The sequence below is a fragment of the Suncus etruscus genome, chromosome 7, assembly GCF_024139225.1.
Source record: "Suncus etruscus isolate mSunEtr1 chromosome 7, mSunEtr1.pri.cur, whole genome shotgun sequence".
Taxonomy (NCBI): Eukaryota; Metazoa; Chordata; class Mammalia; order Eulipotyphla; family Soricidae; genus Suncus; species Suncus etruscus.
The window spans coordinates 126,463,359-126,484,371 of NC_064854.1; the positions used below are offsets into that span (position 1 = coordinate 126,463,359).

The 21,013-nt window shown below is 43.8% G+C and overlaps 1 protein-coding gene across 1 annotated transcript in view; it reads left to right on the top strand.

Moving 5' to 3' along the window:
• CACNA1D (calcium voltage-gated channel subunit alpha1 D) overlaps positions 1–21,013 on the top strand; it is a 378,619-nt gene that overhangs the window by 283,603 nt on the left and 74,003 nt on the right. Inside the window, 9 exon segments of the mRNA XM_049776224.1 lie at positions 1,681–1,906; positions 2,000–2,207; positions 5,550–5,670; positions 9,382–9,496; positions 10,009–10,078; positions 11,047–11,113; positions 11,702–11,849; positions 15,091–15,220; positions 20,157–20,216. Of these exon segments, the coding sequence (XP_049632181.1) occupies positions 1,681–1,906; positions 2,000–2,207; positions 5,550–5,670; positions 9,382–9,496; positions 10,009–10,078; positions 11,047–11,113; positions 11,702–11,849; positions 15,091–15,220; positions 20,157–20,216 (1,145 nt within the window).

Consider the following 21,013-nt stretch of genomic DNA (forward strand, 5'->3'; position numbering starts at 1 on the left):
AGTGTGCAAACATGGGGTGCACCTATGCAAACATGAAGTCTACAAAGGGCATAGTCTGTACCATGCAATAATCAAGCACCTTAGACCTGATTAATAATCCTAGACCACTTCTTATCCTCAGTCCAAGAGAACCTAGGATCAGGGGACCCAGGAGTCAGACGAGACTTCACCTCCTTTCTTCTGTCCTTTTTGGAAGCTATGTTCATTCTACTGCTCTTGGCATGTGCCCCAAGATCATACTGCCCAAACTCATACTGCCCAGTGTCTGCTCTGAGTTTCATATTCATGTCACTGAGAAGTCCTGTCTGGTTTTGTACCAGCTTCAGCCTGCTGGGTGTGATTATTTCTGCCATGAGACATGACATTGATAAGCAGTTACTCTTTGTTTTTCTATTTTTCTAGTTTGGGGCCACACATAACAATACTCAAGTCTTTTACTTGGCTCTGCATGCAAAGACCATATATGGTACATGTCAGACATGCAAGGCAAGTGCTTGGCCTACTATATTGTCCCTCCTTTCCTTAAAACTGTTATTAAATTCAGTTGCTGTTAGCAATGTCCAGCAGGTTTTCTTTGTTCTGATTGAAACAAACAGATAAAAAAAATATGTATATATCTACATGCAAAACTTGTAGGCTTGTTTTTACAATCTATTTTGACAAGTTTCCTTTTTGGCGGGCAAAATTTAAAAGGACCAATGGAATTTAGTGGATTACCTAGTTCTTCTTGTAGCTCCTCACCACCCTATTTTCACCATATATTCGCACCAATTTTGATGCACATTTTCCTAATAATGAGTGTGGTATTAATAAGCAGCAACAAACTCATAGGCTTTGGGGAAGGGACTGGAGATGGCGTGGAAAGACTCCCCTTCCCATTTGGAGTGAAATGGAGTTACAGGCCAAGGAGTAGCAGAAACAAGACTCGAACCTGGCAGACAAGCAGAACACATTTATTAAATTAAATACTCAGGTTCCAACATCAGAACACTGGAGAGATGTGGATCTGGAATCAGATGGCAGTCTTGAAAATAATTTACACATAAAGACGCATGTAGAGAAAAGGCTTTAGAGGTGTTCCCACAATACCCTTAGCCCCTAGCAGGCCTCCTAGCAGGGTTAGGGTTAGGGTTAGGATTAGGGAAATCCAGAAAACATAAGGGGTGACTTCCTCTACCATCCGAGTTTTTGTTTTTGTTTTGGTTTTGGTTTTGGTTTTTGGTTTTTGGCTTTTGGGTCACATCCGGCAGCACTCAGGGATTACTCCTGGCTCTACACTCAGAAATTGTTCCTAGCAGGCTCAGGGGACCCTTTGGGATGCCAGGATCCGAACCACCATCCTTCTGCATGCAAGGCAAACGCCTTACCTTCATGCTATTTCTCTGGCCCCAACCTTCCGAGTTTTTAATCTGAGGGAAAATGTCAAACCTGGAAGGTGGGACCATCTGGTCTCAACATCAATCCAAGGTGCTATATTCAAAGATAATTCCATCCAATGAGTAACAAGGCATATATGGATTGAGGTAGAAACAGACAAATCCTATAATCCCACACACACACCTACTAGTAGTGATGGGGAACAAAGGGGCGCTGTTGTTTGGAAGATGGCCCTTGGGGGAAAGAGGGTTCTGAGATTTCCAAGATGAGATCCTGAATGTGCCCGTATTTTGTCTCCCCCAGATATTGCCAACAAAGTCCTCTTGGCCCTATTCACCTGCGAGATGCTGGTGAAAATGTACAGCTTGGGTCTGCAAGCCTACTTCGTGTCCCTCTTCAATCGCTTTGACTGCTTCGTGGTGTGCGGTGGCATCACTGAGACCATCTTGGTGGAGCTAGAAATCATGTCTCCGCTGGGCATCTCGGTGTTTCGGTGTGTGCGTCTCCTGCGAATCTTCAAAGTGACCAGGTGAGGGCACTGCTGGTATCTCCTGGGCACTGCAGCCCAATGTCCTAGCTCTGGGCCTTCACAGCCCAATGTCTCCCTGGCCTTCACTCCTAGGCACTGGACATCGCTGAGCAACTTGGTGGCGTCCTTGCTGAACTCCATGAAGTCCATTGCTTCGCTGCTGCTGTTGCTCTTCCTGTTTATCATCATTTTTTCCCTGCTGGGGATGCAGTTGTTTGGTGGCAAGTTTAATTTTGATGAAACGCAGACCAAGCGGAGCACCTTTGACAACTTTCCGCAAGCACTTCTCACGGTTTTCCAGGTGAGGGCCCTACCCCACCCCAGCCTTTCCCGGAGAAGGTGTTGGTCGTGGGGTGCTATGAAGGGAGCCTTCAATTCCTATCGGACACAATGGTCAACTCCTTATTAGTTGCTGTGGCTCTTAACAGCATACTGCTGGTCAGTTTTGCGCCCTGTTTTATGGTAATTTTTGTACCATAAGGTGCACTTTTCCCCCCAAAAGATGGGGGGAAATGTCTGTGCTTCTTATGGAGTGAATGCCGCCCAGAGCTGAGGAGTTTTTGGGGTTCCCTGACAACTAGAAGAGTCCTCGAAACTTAAACTCTCTCCATGTGTTAATGACAGTCAGAATGTTTCTAAATGTCACGTTGACTGCTCTTGACTTAACATGGTTGAAATATTATTCTGTTAGAGTTTATTAAATATTTTAGTACACCATTTGTTTTAGAATGTTTTTTCTATTTCTTATTTTTTAAACGAGAATATTTTTTCTCGTCTAAAAACTCTGTGCATCTTATGGTCATCTTATAGGTTATCTTATGCTCCATCTTATAGAGCAAAATATACAGTATGTCTTTTGTATCTTCCTCCAGTTGTCAGTGTTTTTTTCAATCAGCTGGGTACCAAAGACCCAAAGGTTCTGCTGTGATTTTTGAGAGGTGTCTAAGGTCTTAGGGAGACAGACTCTAGGTTCTTCTTCCTTTAGGTTAGTTTTTATCATAGGTGACTTTGGTAATCCTGGCGAACAGAATGCATGTAGATGGACTCTAAGGCCCACAGACTTTAAAGGTTACAAGACCCCAGATAGCTTTCTGCCCGTTTCTGTCCTCCCTTTGGGACATGATGAGGACAAAAACTCTGGGAGCCTTTGTGGGTGCCAGGGTAAGGTGGAGTGACACAATCGGAAGTGCCCTGGGGACTCTGTGCTCAGGGGGCAGCCTCTCCACTCACTTAAGGATGAACAGAAACGTCAACAACAAAAGCCCTTCCAGGGAGCCAATCTGGCCACTCCACTCCACTGGTGGTTCAGGTCAGTGAGCCCCTCAGTCCTGCCCTTGGGGCAGTGAGGTCCTTTGATGCCCTGGCATTGCTGTTCTGCTCTCTGACCTGTACTTTTCTGAACTACTCAGACCAGGGGGATTGGTCTCTGAGAGCCTTTTCCACTTGGTCTTTTTGGGGTGCACAGACTGACTATTACTGTTCTTGACTATAGCCTTGATTTATTGGATTCATATTTTGATTCTTGATTCATCCCTCTGCCCTCCCCACTTTTTTGAGATAAGGTCTTTATTTTTTTAGTTTAATTTTATTTTATTAAAACGATTATGATTTATAAAGTTTTTCCTAGTTGGGTTTCAGACATGCAATGAATTAGGGCCAATTCTACCACTAGTGTCAACCTCCTTCCACCATGTTCCCAGAGTGTATTGCATCCTCATGCCATCCCCCTAATCCATCCCCTGACCCCCAACCTGCCAGCATAACATTCCCATTTAAAGTTTAGATGGTTAGAGTTTGGATATTTGGTTCTATTCTTTTTTTATTTCTCCACTAGTGCACCTGAAACTGCTTGGCCCCTGGCCCTCATTCTTTCTTTCATATTTGTGCTTCTCCTCCTCTACTCAGTTTTTTCCTTCTTCTCATTAAACTCTGGGGCCAAGGGTGTTTGAGACAACTCTCACTTTGACCATTGCATTTCTTTATGCAGTTATTCTAATTACCACATATAAGTGATAACATTCTATATTTATTTTTCTTCTCTGGCTTACTTCATTTAATACGATGTCTTCCAGTTCCATTCATGTTGCTGCAGATTGCATGATTGCTTCATTCCTTACAGCTATGTAGTATTCCATTGTATATATGTACCACATCTCCATCCTCCCCTGTCCCGCCCCACTTTCTTTCAAAGACCTTATGCAGTCTGTAAATAACCCAGATTCCCAACAACAGACGAGTGGCTAAAGAAACTGTGGTACACATACACAATGAAATACTATGCAGTTGTTAAGAAAAATAAAGTCATGAAATTTTTCTATAAGTGGATGGACATGGAAACTAGTATGCTGAGTGAATTAAGACAGGAGAGAGATACAGAATAATCTCACTTATCTGTGGGACTTAAGAAAAATAAAAGACAGTATGATAATAAATACGAAGAGACAATATAGATGATGTTTGAAAGGATCAGTCTATGATATGAAGCTTACCACAAAGATTAGCGAGCACAGTTAGAGAAATAAATACACCAACAGCTATCATGATAATGGTAGTGAGCAAGAGAAATAGAATGCCTGTCTCAAAGATAAGGCAGGGGATGAGGAAGAAGGAAGTGGGACGTTGGTGGTGGGAAGGTTGCACTGGTAAAGGGTGGTGTACTTTCAATGACTGAAACCCAACTATGAACATGTTTATAACCGTGGTGCTTAAATAAAAGATATTATTAGAAAAACATTTCAATTTTTCAGAAAAGGAAAATCACATTATGCAACTTTAACTTCAGTAAGCATCCAAGAAAGATAAACTATAGTTATTTAAATCAGAATTTATCTTAAAAAAGAAAACTTATGTCATACTTATGGTTGTTATCAAGTGGTAAACAACATGAAATGCATGTTATCAACATACACAAAGCAGCCAGCAAGGCTCTTTTACTCCCAGTCACCTTCTGGGAGGCATCCTCCTCAGGCAATGTCTTGTGTGTCCAAAATAGACCTGCTCAGACAGACTTCACTCAGCCTTGGGACATTGGTGTTGGGGAGCAAATGTGATGCTGAAACGATGTGTACTCAAATCTATTGAATTTTTTTGAAGTATATAGCAAGATTATTGGAAAATAAAGGGAGGTAAGGAGAGGGGTCAGGTAAAATACATGCTTGAGAGAGAACATAGGCTTCTTCAGTATGGAGAGAGCTAGTACATATCCCATCATTAAAGCATGCAAATTTGAAAGCACACATTTCAAGAGGTGAGATGCAGGTGGCAGATATTTGGGCAACATGTATTCAGATAATACATACATCCAGCAGTAGTAACACATGGGTATGGACAGCACATTCACACCTCAATTTTATTGACAGTTTTGTAACTGTGCACCAGTGAACATACATGCAAGGAAGAGGCTAAAGAGAAGTTGGGGGTAGATAGACCTGTGATGCTTTCTCTTAGAGGGAAGAATCAGTTCACATATCTGTGTCATTGAGCAGCATGTTTTGGAAACTCATGGAGAACAGATGGATTTGTTTAGTGAAAACTGGACCTTGAGAGGCAGCTGTAGTCAGAATCATGCAACTGCTTGTGGATCCTTGGTACACAGTGTGGCTCTGCAGGTTCTCAGGTGCTGATCTCAATTTTGGCCTCTCAGATTCTGACAGGTGAAGACTGGAATGCTGTGATGTATGATGGCATCATGGCCTACGGGGGGCCGTCATCTTCAGGAATGATCGTCTGCATCTACTTCATCATCCTCTTCATCTGCGGGAACTGTATCCTTCACATTGGCGGGACCTTTATGGTTCATCTCAGCAGGGCCATTTCTCCTCCATGTCCTCAGAACTGATGGAAGAACTCACTTGTGGGGGGCAGCTCCGACTTTGTTGTTCTATCTACCATAATTTTCACTGTATAACATACACCTGACCATAAGATGCACATAGTTTTTAGACGAGAAAAACTAGAAAAGATTCTAAATCAAATGGTGTACTAAAATATTTAATAAACTAAAACTGAATAATATTTCAACCATGTTAAGTGAACAGCAGTCAATGTGACATTAAGAATCATGATGACTGTTCTTAACACATGGAGAGAGTTTGAGGACTCTTCAAATTTTCTGAGAAAAAAATGTTTTCAAGTTTTCTGGGAACCCCAAGAACTCCTCAGCTCCAGGTGACATTCACTCCATAAGACATTTCCCCCCATCTTTTGCGGGGGGGGGGGGGGGTGGAAGGTGCTTCTTATGGTATGAAAAAATATGTTATTTGATTTCACTTCTGCTGGGAACCACTGAGTGGAAGTGGGGTTCCAGGTCGAGCAGAGGGCAGGGGAGGATGTAAGACCATGAATGAGCAATCCAATTCTAGCAGACTCAGCATCCCACCTCCCAGAAGACTGAAGCAAAGCCCAGCCATTCTCCAGGCAGGTTGGAGGTGCCTGTAGCTCGTTTGAAGCTCTTTCTCTGAAACAAGGCTCATTGTCAGTGAATTCACCCCCCCTAAACCTTATTTTGTTTTGATAATTGATACGTCATTAAGAATCCATTGGTTGTGGGGATTAGCTGATTAGCTGAGGTTCTAAAGTCTCTTATTGCTCCAACATATTTTATTCCCAATCCTAGACTTTTGAACAGTTACCTCTTGACCTAAGTCTGACTTTTGTGACCTCTGGAGCTGTTGCCCAATGTCTGTTTATCTCTGCTCCTTCCTCTCCTCCCACAGGACTTAGTTTGCAAGACCCTCCATCATTGTTTCCTGAAAACCACCTTTTAGCCCTCACCTTTCCATTTTAAGCAAACACAGCCTGAAATTCTGTCATAAGAAGGCCCAGATCCTGTGCACGGTTTTCCTCTGGCTTTCTTGGGTGTGCTAATGAATTTTCTTCAGCTGGATCTTCCAGGGTTCCCCAGAAGGACAGAGCTCTATACTTTAATGGGAACACCCTCTCAATTCAAAAACAAAATGGTGCCAAGTGCTGTCTTGCTCCCACAACCCTCCTGTAAGGAGCCCCCTTCTGCTTGTCCCTACCCAGGAGTGCCACTATCCAAGACTCTGCTATCTATGAGGACCTGCTCTATACCCATACCTAGAGAACAACTTCTTGAGCCAGGAAGATCTTTTATTTTTATTTATTTATTTTTTTTGAAGATCGTTTTTTCTTTGACAGCCACAGCCCTCATAGCTCAGATTTCAGGGTTTTGCATAGTATGAACTCCTGGTATTGGCTAAATGAATGTTGAACCATTTTAGTTTCCTATTCTCTTTGGTCTTCTGGCCACAGAGACATACCAGCCTGTAGTCTATATAGACATATTCTCTGGCCACTGTCTTTTTTATTAATAATAATTTCTTTAATCACCATGATTTCAAAAATGTTTGTAGTTGGGTTTTAGTCATCAAATGTACACCACCCTTCACCCCTGTAACTTTCCTGCCACCACTGTTTTTCATTTCCTTTCTCTCCCACCTCCTGTTTTCAAGACAGACATTCTGTTTCTTTTTACTAAGATTGTCACAGTCGTTGTTAGTGCAGTTACTTCTCTAACTGCACTCACCACTCTTTGTGGTAAGTTTCATATCATGGGCTGGTCCTTATGACCCTCATCTTATTGTCTTGGGGTATTATTAACATACAATCTTTTTATTTTTCTTATGTTCCACAGATAAGTGAGACTATTCTGTGTTCCCTGACTGCTTTCTACTTGATTACATCTCTGTTTTGTTTGAGGCACACATATCTGTCCAGAATGCTTAGTTGACCTTCTTGGCCATCTAACTGGTGTGGGTAGTACCTGGGAGCTGAACTCCATTCTGTCATTTTCTCTTATGACCCCAAACCAAATAGTGTCCATCATATGAGGGTGCATTGTAGATTTTTTTTGTTTGTTTGGGGGCCATACCCAGTGGTGCTTAGGTGTTACTCCTGGCCCTGCACTCAGAAATCACTCCTGGCTGTCTTGGGGGACCATATAGGCAGCCAGGGATCAAACTTGGGTCAGCCACATGCTAGGCATATGCTCTACCCACTGTGCTGTCACTCTAGACCCAATTTGCAGACCTTTTTGAATGAATTCTAGATTCTGCTCTGTTTATAAGGTCATTGTGACTGATATACTCAACATATAGGTTCTGAGTATTTCTCTTGGAAAGTGTCCGTTGTCAACTTTAAGACTTTCCATATGTTTTGTTACTTTAAATTTTTTTAAATAACCCCAAAGATTTCAATGTCATTTCAACACTGGAGACATGTCCCTTCTGCATTGAGATTTTCTATGGGAAGAACTGGCCTCTATCTGAGTCACCATATCCCAGATTCACTTGAGACAAGCTCACTCTACCTTGGTCTTCCAGTTCCCTGGGTCCTACTAAAACTCTGTTTAAAAAATATTGAACATCTTCACATTGAGAGTCAACCTGGTTCACTGAATAGATTAGTCATGCACGGATCTTCCCTAGAAGCGCCCGCATCATCTCAACCTTGTTAGGTTATGATTGTTTACATGTTCAGCAAGCCACCTGACGCTTCAGGTTGCATAAGGCATTTGGGTCAGTGGTGTGCCACTCCTATCTGTGGTCCCCCAGCTCCTGGAACCTTGCATACAGATGGCTGAGCCTCAGCAGAGCAAAGCATCGATCAGAGAATGACTTAATTGACTCACTGCTCTCTGGTTTTGGGGCTTTGCAAACATGTACTTTGCTGCTTGCAAATTAGAAACATTCATCCTCTGGCTGGAGAATCTTGTTGAGAACTTTCTAAGCCATTCATGGAAACTACACAGATTATGATGTTATGAATCAGAAAATTGATCGATTATTCAGTTACCGAACTCTTTTACTATTTGCTGACATCAAATTCAACTGACAGAGACAAAAATATTTAGCCAGAGGGGTCTATTCACAGGAACATTCTGGCACCATCACAGCATATCAGTCCTGCTGGTGGTATGAATGGAGTGGATGAATGAAGGGCAATTCATAGAACCAGGCGGCTTTTCACACAAGGAAGACACAGACTGCCTTATGCAGTAGAATCATTTGAAGGTGGAGACTTTAAAATGGTTTGTCTGGAAAAAAGCTGGAGAGATAGATCTGTGTGTATTTGAAAAGACACACATGCATAAAGCAAAAGGTAAAAGGCTTTAAAGAAAAAAGCATCGTGTTACTCTTAGATTGTTTAGGAAGTATGTATCATGGCTCTAAATTTCTTAATGTGCAGGTTTTCCCACACACATATAAAAGGAATGCTGGCATTTATAAATGTAGTGGGTTTTAGAGAATTTTAGCTTTATCTGTTTTCAGACCTAGCTTTGGGGAATAAACAGCATTCTTTCTCAGGTCAGTGCAATACAGGTGTTCTGTCTTTACCAAATGAGGCCACTCACCTGCGAACAGCTTTGCAGGGCACAGGGGGTTGACATTGCATGGCTCAGCAAGTGTTCTTACCTTCCCAGATGTGTTGTACCCTTAAAATACCCAAACTAGATATTCTGCTGAATGTCTTCTTGGCCATCGCTGTGGACAATCTGGCTGATGCTGAGAGTCTGAATACTGCTCAGAAAGAGGAAGCCGAAGAAAAGGAACGAAAAAAGATTGCCAGGTGACACCTTCCCTTGCCTTTTTTTCCTGTGGGTTTTTTTTTTTCCCTCAGAGGCTTCCTGGGACCCCCACAGGTAAAATCCAGTTGGTTGATATGAGCAGAGACCATAGCAGCTGCAGACCTAAATGACATGGCAGTGAACCTGGGTGGCCCCTTGGGACAGACCAGAGAGAATGGTGTCTGGGGTAAAACGTGGCCCTTGGGCCTCATTCCCTTGGAGCTGAGTATCACGTGTCCCTCTGAAAGCTGTGGTTAATTTTGGCATCCCAAAATAAATGGTGCATTCTCCTGATTAGCTCTTGGATGAGAATTTTAATAAGATGGTCTGTGTAACAAATCACTGCCACTCACAGGCAACTCCTCCTGTGGCCCTTGCTCTGTTCCTTCCCGCTGTTAGTGATGTTTCCAATTAAGTTCTGTCCTTCATGGGGCTGCAGATGATTCAGAATCGTGATGAGCATTTTTTATGTGGACAATATGGTTCATTGGCTTCTTGTGCTCTTTCCTGCTAGGAAAGAGAGTCTGGAGAACAAGAAGAACAGCAAACCTGAAGTGAACCAGATTGCCAACAGTGACAACAAGGTATCCCGATACTTCTCTCCATTTGGTTTCCAGAGGATTCCATGGATCTCCTATGTCCTTTTTCATACGTGGATCTTCCAAATAGTGAATCCTCCATAGTGAATTCTCTAGTGTGAATCTCGTCTACACTAGAAAATTGCGATGTGTGATACTTTGGGTAACTATAGTTCCCCAATATACTGGCTTGGGTAGTTAAGCAGTATTGCAACAGAGAAGGGAAAGGTAAATATTGAACTCCTTGACCATTTATCTGTTCAAGATTGTGTTTTGGTTTGGTTTGGTTTTGATCATTTTGGGGGCCATACCCAGTGGTGCTCAGGGAATAGCCTGTCTCTGTGCTCAAGAAATATTCCTGGTAGACTGGAAGGAACCATATGGAATTCTAGGAACCAAACTTGGTTCAGCTGCATACCAGCTGTTTTTTCCCTCCAGTCCCTTATTTATTGGAACTGTGTGGTTAGACCCAGGCTGTTGTAGTGTCTCCTTCCCGGAGAGTCAGGATGGAAGCTTCTCAATAGATGCCCACCCCCCGGGGTGGGGGGAGGCACCTCACCTTCCTGGCAAACTTAGCTTTACTTGGGCAGATTCTGGACAATTCTCTCATTTGTTTGCTCAATGAGTCTATATTTATTTGCTGAGTGGGGGTGGGAAGAGTCAGACACTGTAGGTCAGGAACAAGTGAGACCAGCATAATCACTTCCAGAAGTGTGCAGATATTCTACCAGGGAGACACGGAGACCAGATATGGGACCAGAAACAGAGATGGGCATGCGTGGTGTCGGTTTCCCCAGGGCCATCTTGACTAGAATCATCCTGGAGAGAGGCATTTGCTCATTCAGGCTTATTACCTGCAGCTCACACTTGAGAGAGAATATCCCACCTATGTTGGGTGGTGGTGGGGGTTAGTTCTTCACTTTGGGATTCTGACATGTTTGGAAGTTAGAGCTTGTCCTCTTCTGTCACTCCAGGTGACCATTGATGACTACCGAGAAGAAGATGAGGACAAGGACCCTTATCCACCTTGTGATGTGCCAGGTATGGGAGTGGGGCCCCCAGCTCATGAATAAGGAATGAGAGTCACTCAGGCACAGAGTATGACCCGTTCGCCCCACTAGGGTGCCTCTGGGTCCCATCCCTGATGGACTAACTAGCTCTACTACTTTTTCACTTGATCAGAGACAATTCATGTCATCAAATTGCAGGGTGGAGGGAGGAGAAAAAGCATGAGGAGCCAAGCCAGCATGCTGGAAGTACATGCTTGTTCATTTGATCTCTCTCTGAGGGCAGAGGCCTTTGTTGCTGTCACATACCTGCTGCCCCTACTGGCTAAGGCAGACAGGCCTGGAGAGCAGGAGCAGGTCTTTGAATCCCAAAGACCTGAAAAGAAACAGCCTAGTGTACAGAGGGTGACCAGCCTCTGCCATATTTTACTCACACTTGGATCTTCAGTTGCTGGAACTTCCTTCCCACCACACCCAGCCCCTCTCACTCACCCCATATTCTGAAGGATTTGAACTTGTGAACAAATGTCTGTATGAACTCCACAACCGTCTTCCTAACCTAAACGCCATCTTTGTTTTGTGCCTGTTATCAAAAACACACAAAAATGAATGTCATTTAAAGTAGGTGAAGAGGAAGAGGAGGAGGAGGAAGATGAACCCGAGGTTCCTGCTGGTCCCCGTCCTCGAAGGATCTCAGAGCTGAACATGAAGGAGAAGATCGTCCCCATTCCTGAAGGGAGCGCCTTCTTCATTCTTAGCAAGACCAACCCGTAAATATCCCCTTCTGTCATCTCATATGTCCCATCTGCCACCCTACAGGTTGCTTGAGGGGAGGAAGAGATGGAGTGAGGGAAGGTGGGTCATTTCCTCCCATCCCCACTTCTCTGCCATAGCTTTACCTCTCTCCTTTGTTCCCCCCTTCTTTGCCATTCTGGAACTGGGGACTGAGGTGTGACAGGTTCTGGGAAGACCTAGGCTCTGGGACATCAGGGAGCTAGTACTACTGTGTGGTTGGCACTCATGGCTCTGGTGGTCCATCTTTCCGCTGCAAAGGTCCTATTATATTGGTGTTCTGATATGATTCTTTGTGGGGTGAGAAGTTTGTGGCCCAGAGCATCTGCCTTCAGAGATTCTATGAAACAGACTCTGGTTCCCACCGAGTTTCCTGGTAGAAGACCAAGACTGCCTGCTGGCAGTTTATAGGTATGAGCTGGTCCATTCAGCTCTGTGTCTCACTGATGGAACTAATACAGCTTGTGTTCAAATGGGGAGGATGGCCCTGTGAACCCAGTAATTACAGGTCCTGCAAGACGAAGACATTTATTTCCTAGTTGGTGTCTAGGTTTTGGATCCTCTGGGATTTGGAGAGAATGCCAGGGGAAATGAATGAGGCCCAGGAAGGTTTCTCAATGGCACAGGTGGTTCTGGCTTTCAGGCAAGAACTCTGTGAAATAGCCCCAGGAGACACTGGGCAGGCAGGGGACAGTAGAACGTGCAAAAACTTGATAATATTTGCACAACCCATCACTGCCACAAGTTGGGGCGGGGTTGTTGTTTTGTTGTTATTTGGTTTTTGTTTTTTTTTGGGGGGGCCACACCAGGTGACACACAGGTGTTTCTCCTGGCAGGCTCAGGGCACCATATGGGATGCCAGGGATTGAACCCTGGTTGGCCACGTGCAAGGCAAATGTCCCTACTCACTGAGCTGTCTCTCTAGCTCCTGGGGCATATTTTTTAAAGTTTTCTTGGATAATTCCACTACGTTTAATTGTGACAAACAATGTTAATTAAATTATTCGTAGCTGCCAAGAGCAGGTTTGGGAGTGGGAGGGAAATTGGGGGCAATGGTAGAGGGAATGATACAATGGTGGTGGGATTGGTGGTGGGCATTTTTAAAACAAACACACACACACACACAGTTATTCTATTGGCCTTACTGACACGTCTCACTGTGTGTGCATAGATGAAGGGGTATGTTATTTTCCCCCCAAAGCTGGGACTATCTAGCCTGCATTGCCTTGAAAAGCTTTTCCTGGACTCAGCTGTAGGCCCTTTTGTAGGCTCTTGCGGGCACCAAACAGTACCTGAAAGGGAAGACAAAGGCAACAGATCATCTTGCAAAGTAAATCCAGATTTGAAAGTGAAAAAAATTCTTTTCATAGGAAATTCTACATTTATTCTAAAGTCCAAAAGAAATCCATGCACAATCAGGGCTGGGAGATAGGATAGCATTAGGGTAAATGCCTGACCTATGCTTGACCTGGGTTCAAGCCCTATCACATAAATTCTTAAGCATCACTAGGTGCAGCCTTCAAGACCCCAGTCAACTATCTGGATAACACCACAGGGCCTGAGTATTCTTTTTTTGTTTGTTTGGTTTTTGTTTTTGGGCCACACCCAGTGATGCTCAGAGGTTACTCCTGGCTATGCGCTCAGAAATCGCTCTTGGCTTGGGGGACCATATGTGATGCTGGGGATCAAACCCAGGTCCGTCTTGGGTCTGCTGCATGCAAGGCAAATGCCCTACTGCTGAGCTATTGCTCCAGCCCCAAGGCCTGAATATTTTTAGGCCCTGTGTTGAACCACCAGCCTCATTGTCTGAGAATTGCTGGAGGGATCCTCTGGGCCTCCCTGAGCACTGTGTGGGAGATCTCAGAAATGAAATGAAAAGCTTGCATAGTCAATGTTATAGAGTGAAATGTCCCAGTGGAGGAAAGAAAGACCACATAGCCAGCATCAGGGAGGCAAGCAAGTGTCAGGAATGAGTCTGTGACTGACTGCCCTGCCTGACATCCTGAAGCCGCAGGACTCAAGGAACCTGGTGAGATATTTGAATAAGTACAATTAAAATATTAAAATCGTAAAAATTTTCACTTTGTTGGGGCCGGAGCGATAGCACAGCGGTAGGACGTTTGCCTTGCATGCAGAAGGTCGGTGGTTCAAATCCCAGCATCCCATATGGTGCCCTGAACCTGCTAGGAGCAATTTCTGAGCACAGAACTAGGAGTAACCCCTGAGTACTGCCAGGTGTGCCAAAACAAACAAACAAACAAACAAACAAAATGTCACTTTGTCATCTCAGGAGGGTTATTGTGAGCCAATTCCAAAAGCAGTTCCTGGAGGTAGCTTCCCTGACACAGCCTCCATCCCTGCCTGTTCAGGTCCTACAGAAGTGATGCTGTCATTCTCAGTGGGTGGTTGTGATGACCTCTGACCTCAGTCTCCTTGAAAGCAGGGAAAGTGAGCAGTGAGGCTTCATATTAGAGTGGGAGCAATCCACCTTTAGAAAGGGGTAGAGCCAGAGAGATAACATGGAAGTAGGGCATTTGCCTTGCATGCACAAGGACAGTGGTTCGAATCCCATATGGCATCCCATATGGTTCTCTGAGCCTGCCAGGAGCAATTTCTGAGTGTAGAGCCAGGAGTGACCCCTGAGCACTTCCGGGTGTGACCCAAAACCAAACCAAAACAAAAAAATACAAAAAACAAACAAACAAAAACCCAAGAAGTTCTTCCAAGGAGCCAGAGAGATAGCACAGAGATAGGGCATTTGCCTAGCATGCAGCTGACCCAGGACAGGTCTCGGTTGGATTCCTGGCATTCCATATGGTCCCCTGAGCCTGCCAGGAGCAATTTCTTCCAAGTTCTTCCAAGACCAAAAAGATGATTCAGAGCAACTGGAGCATAGGCTTAACATGCAGGGTTTAATTCTGGGCTAGAATTTGCTAGAATTAGCCCCCAACAAAAATGTTTTACATGCTGGAGCCTCAGTTTCTTCTAGCAAAGGATGGTGATCTTCATTTAAGGACTCTGAGCTCTGGAGCAGCTCTGGAGATGGTGGCATGTCACGTCCATGGGATCAGCTCTCTGGGGTGTGAAGATGCTCATGGCAGGTCCATCTGGTTTACCAGGGAAACTTCAGACAACTGTCATCAGCCCAAACACTCCTTCCAGAGTATCCTGTGTGCTGGAGGCTGTGTGCATGCAGTGTCTTTCCCTCTTTCCTGACAGGATCCGTGTGGGCTGCCACAAGCTGATCAACCACCACGTCTTCACCAATCTCATCCTGGTCTTCATCATGCTGAGCAGCGCTGCCCTGGCCGCTGAGGACCCCATCCGTAGCCATTCCTTCCGGAATACTGTAAGACCCTGGGTGCAGACAGGGAGGAGAGGGAAGTGGGGGGCCTACCCTCTGGGACTGCAGGGGCTAAATCCTTCTTGAGCTTCATATATTTCAAGTTTTCTGGAACAGCTTGTTTTATAAGGACACATCTTTACTAAATTACATACATTTTAAGTCAAATTATCATAAAATACAAAACGACAAGTTATTTGTGTGTAGTTTCAGGCATACACCTGAATGTTCCAATACCAATCCCCTCACTAGTGTCCCCAGTCTCCCTCCCACCCATCCCCAGCCTGCCTCTGTGGCAGGTACTTTTCCCCTTCCACACTGTGGGTATTCCTATATAATATTCCTAAATATACACTATCCCTAGATTTTCCTATACACTATTATATACATTACTAGGCATTTACTATACATATTCTATTAAATATTATATATTTAAATATTAAGTATTTTATTAAATAATAATAGAATATTAATATTTTGTTAAACATAAAAATATACTTTTATAGTATATCTTTCTATATACTAGTCCTAAATACTAGGGTATTCCTTCTTTCCTAACATTTTCCCTAGCCCAGTGGCAAGCTTCTTGTGGAAAACCAGTTATCCTGATCTTTGTCTCTGTTGCCTTTGGGCTGAATCTTGTGTTTTTTAATTGTATTTAAAGAAAATGCAATCACGTAGTTGACCATACTATGTTTGTTTCCATATAAGTGATGGCAAAGTTAAAGAAAAAATGAAAAGAGGAGGACATTTAAAAAAAAAAAAGAAAGAAAAATGAAGTACAGTAGCAAGCACATTTGTGAAACTTATTATATCTCCAATCAAGTCATTAATATACTAACAGAAGCTTTAGTAAGCTCTTGTTAGCTGTCCATTCTGTTAAATTGGTGTGTTCCTATAGGGATGACAGCATCGAATGAATGAAGTTGTCCAGGAATTCAAAGCATTATCACTGATACTGCAGATTGTAGGGGTGTTTTCTCATTTGCAGGGGAATAGGGGTGTGTCCACATTCACTTCAATAAAGCCCTAGTGATATCAACTCCCAAGCCAGCATACCTAAAGTGAATTGTATATTTTCAAACAGCATTTTCAGTAGTCAGTGGTCATTTTTCACACATCCTGGTTTTGCTTCTCTCCTTCCTTATTCCCTACTGTGGACCTCTTGGTTCCTCAAATTCACACCCTCCACCTGGTTGGGGTTTCTGCCCAGCGGGTGTTCCCTGAAATCAGGCCCATTCCCTGCCCAGGAGTTCTTAGTGAGCATTGTTCAGCCTCAGACCTCAGAACAATATGTTCTGAGCCCACTGTGCTCCTGGATCCCTCTCTGAGGGGGAAGGCAAGCATCAGGCTGACAGGATAGAGCCTGGGGCAGTTAGGGAAGAAGAGCGTGTTGTGGTGGGACAAGAGGGGAGAGTGCAGACATGTCAGTAGCAGGAGTTTTGTCTTAACTGGTTCCTGAGAGTAGCTCCTTTTCTCAGCAGTGAGGCTTGACTCAGGCATCCATGACACTCATCTAACCATTGCTGAGAACACTCCCCAGGGAGATAGCTGAAAAGTTGGGTCCTCTGTAGATGGCCTGGCTGTTTTGTCAAGAAGCCATTTCAGGTGATCACTCGACCCCTTCCCATGGAGCTTTGGGGGTTCACCCATGGGCCCGGCTATCAGATATCCATGCCTCACCTACGTGAGATCTCTGTCCGTTGATTTTTGAAAACTTGAAGATTAAGATAAATCCCTGGATCAGTGGCTCCCAGGATTTGGACTGTGAAACCCCTGTGAGGCAGTGGCTTTTGATTTCTAGGTTTTGGTTGGAAGTACAACCAATCTAATCTAGCAAACTGACACAATCCGAGCATCAGAACCAGCTGAGTGGAAGTCAGGAAGGAAGGACTGACAGACAAAGGCAGCTGCTGGTGTTGAAGTGAAGAAAAGACCCACCATCTACGCTCACAGGCCTTTCTGAGGGTCATCCCTCAACCCTCCAGCCTGTCTCTAATCTATTAAGTATATAGGACACTTTGGAGTCCTTGAGTTCCTATCATATAAAAATGAGATTCTCAGGAGAAGATGCAAGAGAAACAACAATGCATGTGTGATTGTCTGGGTTAAGTGTTAGCTCAAGACAGGGCTCCTTCAACTCTCTCCACTAGGGCCACTTTTCGCCAGAGAAAGTTGACACAGCCTCCAACTATATAGGCTTTTTAAAAAGTTATAGGTACTAAGCATTTACTGATAATATCACAGAGAAATTTATTTGAAAAATCACCCCTCCATGCAATTGGATCGTATTCAGGTTGGGATCTGAAATTTAAGTAGAACAACTCAAATTGACAATGAGTTTATTTATTTTTAATTTTTTAATTATCTTTATTTAAACACCGTGATTACAAATATAATTGTACTTGCATGATTACAGTCATGTAAAGAACACCCCTCTTCACCAGTGCAGGATTCCCACCACCAATTTCCCAGATCTACCTACTCCCCACCCCACCCACACCTGTACTCGAGACAGGCTTTCTTTTTCCCTCATTCATTCACATTGTTAGGATAGTTTTCAGTGTAGTTATTTCTCTAACTGCACTTATTACTCTGTGTGGTGAGCTTCATATCATGAGCTGCACCTACATGGGAAGATGGGGGGAAATAAGGGTTGGGACGGAGGCAGTAAAATATTAGAAATGAGATTTGTAGGGCAGTATCAAGGTCACAATACAAGATGGATGTTATGGATATATAAAATATATGCATACAATACTATCAATAGGAAAACAAGGAGAAAAAAATTCCAGTGACTGTCCCAACATAAACCAGTACTAAAACGGCCTGCCCTCCTCCCAAAGCACATTTCCATTAGTGTAGGGAGATGTAGGGGGGAAGCCTGAGGACCACTAAGAGTCCACTTGAACCCACTTCTGGCCATCTGAGCTGGCATCCAGGGAAGGCCTGGAGTCAGGGGAAAAAGACAAGGATGGCTGGGGGCCTGCCAAGCCTCCCAGCACTCCCCAGGCTAGGAAGAAAAGCTCTGGTATGGGGCTTCCCCATAGAGTTTATTTATTGATGATTGATGATATTATTTTATTATCACCATCATCATTATTATCATCACTTCTCTATGAGTTCCTTTCCACACTTTCCCCAAGAAAGAGGGAAGTGCTTTAAAAATACAACTGGGATTGGTGTGTGTGTGTGTGTGTGCGTGCGTGCGTGCGCATACCTGTGTACGTGTATAGAATACTTACCAGGAGACCTATCCTCTTAATATATACTTAATCTACACACTGTTCTCCCCAGTGGGCTTTGCTGGACAGCTGATTCAAGAAGTTTTCATCTAGCATAATGAAAACTTTAGCCCCCTTAAATAAACTCCTCCTTTCCCCATTACCAGCCCAGCTATTGCCACTCTGCTTCTACCCACGAGTGTCTTTACTTTTGCTCCTTCAATTAACTGGACTCAGTCATCTCAGCTGAGTGCTCAATGGGGACAGGGAGTGAAGGTTGAGACAGGAAAGAAGCTCTAGTCTAAGAAGCTGGTACTGCTATATTCTGACTTCAACAGTAGCATGGGAATCTAGTTGAGTCCATAGGTGATGTTCCCATTAACAGTTCTAGTGTGACTTTGGTTGGAATGGGAATTGGGGCTAGAGGGATCTAGGCCTGGAAGTATACTACAAATACCAAGCATGGCCTGGCCTGAAACAAGCATACAGAATAACCCTAGCAGAATTGAACCATCTAAAAATGGAACCTGTTTGGGAAATGGATATCCACTGAGGAGAGTTGCTCTTTGGAGTTAAGGCTTTACCTGATTATCAGAGCATTGAAAGCTTCCTCATGGAGTGCAGACTCTATACTGGAAACAAGGCCTCTGACTCTACATTCTATGCTCAGTCTATGATGGGGGCCCTGAGCAGTAGCCCTCTTTCCCACCTTGTTCCCATCATCCTTGTCTGTTGCATGATGGGGTTGACCTTCACGGTCTCCATGTTCTACTTTAACTTGATCTTTCCCTTTCTTGAACCACAGATCCTAGCAGTCATGAACAGAGGCAGTCAAAAAAGAGGACCCTCCTATTGTGAGCAGAGTTCAGTGAAAGGTCCCTCTTTGTGGTGAAGGGTCCCCTTGAACCACTTGGTTGAGTGGTAAGACTTGTGGCTGCTCATCCACCTGCCTCTTGGCCCCATGGTTCTCTGGGGAAGTCAGGTCCATAGCAGGGGCTACTTACCAAGACTTTGTTGGCTAGAGTAGATGGTATTTGTAGCTATGCTAGTAGGATAGCCTAAAACCAATGGTTCCAGGCAATCTGTTCAGAGAGGTAAAAATACAACTTTGAGAGTAGGGGAAAGTGATGAGAAACAGTCAGGAGGAAGCTGATGAAGGACATTTCCTGCTAGACTGAGCCAACTGGACCACCAGTGAAAGATGGTGTTGACCTCCTAATTAAGCAAGCAGGCATTGAGAAAATATCATGAGAATGTCAATGAATCAAAAGCTTCCACACCCACATGAGGTCACCGGTGTCTTTATTTGCTTCTCCCACTGATATGAAGCTTGCTGGATGGCACCATTTTTCCTGTAGCCAAAACTGCAGTTAGAGGACCAAAATGTGCATGTACCATCCACATTGCTTTGTGGATGCTGTGCTGTTATGAAGAATAAAAAGTGTCTAAATATGGCACTTCTGGAGAAGATACTCAATGTGTGTGATAGATGCAAGTAGGAAGTGTGATTGGTTAAAGCAGGTAAGTGTTCCCAAATTCTTGTAGCTGGGTCATAAAGATGAGCTTCTTTTGAGTATCTCTGGCACCGACTTGGGGATGGAAGCTCACCCTTGGGAGAACTTGTCTCTGAGCATCTGAAGGGTGTGAAGTATGCTGGTTGGGGTGCCTAGTGTCTTCCCTTGTCTCATTCCTACGTGTCTCATTCCTGTGCCTTGCAGATACTGGGCTACTTTGACTATGCTTTCACAGCCATCTTTACTGTTGAAATCCTGTTAAAGGTAACTGTTCTTCTTTGACCCTCAAGTACTCTAAGGCAGCCTTAGCAATAATATTGTAATTCTCTGTTTACCTTCCAGATGCTAGGTTATGCAGATTATGTCTTCACGGGTACTTTTGCATTTGAGATCATTTTGAAGGTAATAGGTTGCCCAGCTGTGTCTAAGGGGCCTGATCCTGTGTGTGGCACCCAGCCAAAAATGGAGTGCTTTGGACTATTTTTGGTTTTTTTCTCTTCTGTGATCAGGCTACACTTTTTTTCCCCCTAAACCCAAGGTTTATTTTTTTTTTTGAACATTTCAACTTAAAAAAATATTTTTTTAATTTCTTCTGAACTTTTGAATGCATGTAGAAGCTACTTTAGCTTCATGACAGTGATTGGAAATTATATTTTCCCCCCTTTTTTAATATTCTTCTGTAATGCTTCAGCTGATAAGATACATCACTCGGTGTGAACTGTCTTCCCCCTGTCCTCACATCAAAGTCAGAGGAAAAAAAGCATTTATCTTATGAAAGGAAGACATCGCTTCTCATTTCTCTGACTGAAGTTGGTTTTCAATGGCCCAAAATAGTAACACACTATTTTCTTGCAACAGAATTTGCAAGACAGTTGGGCGTATTCGTGTAAAGATGCTTTCTGTCTGTTTAAATGGATGGGCTTACATTTACACAGATGACAGGAGCATGCCTTGGAATGGCTCCTAAATGTACTTGCCCATGCATAAGTCAACAATCACTCTAACTGCATGTGGTTTGAGTACTGAGTGTGACGGTCTTGGCCAACAGGGATCTCATGGCC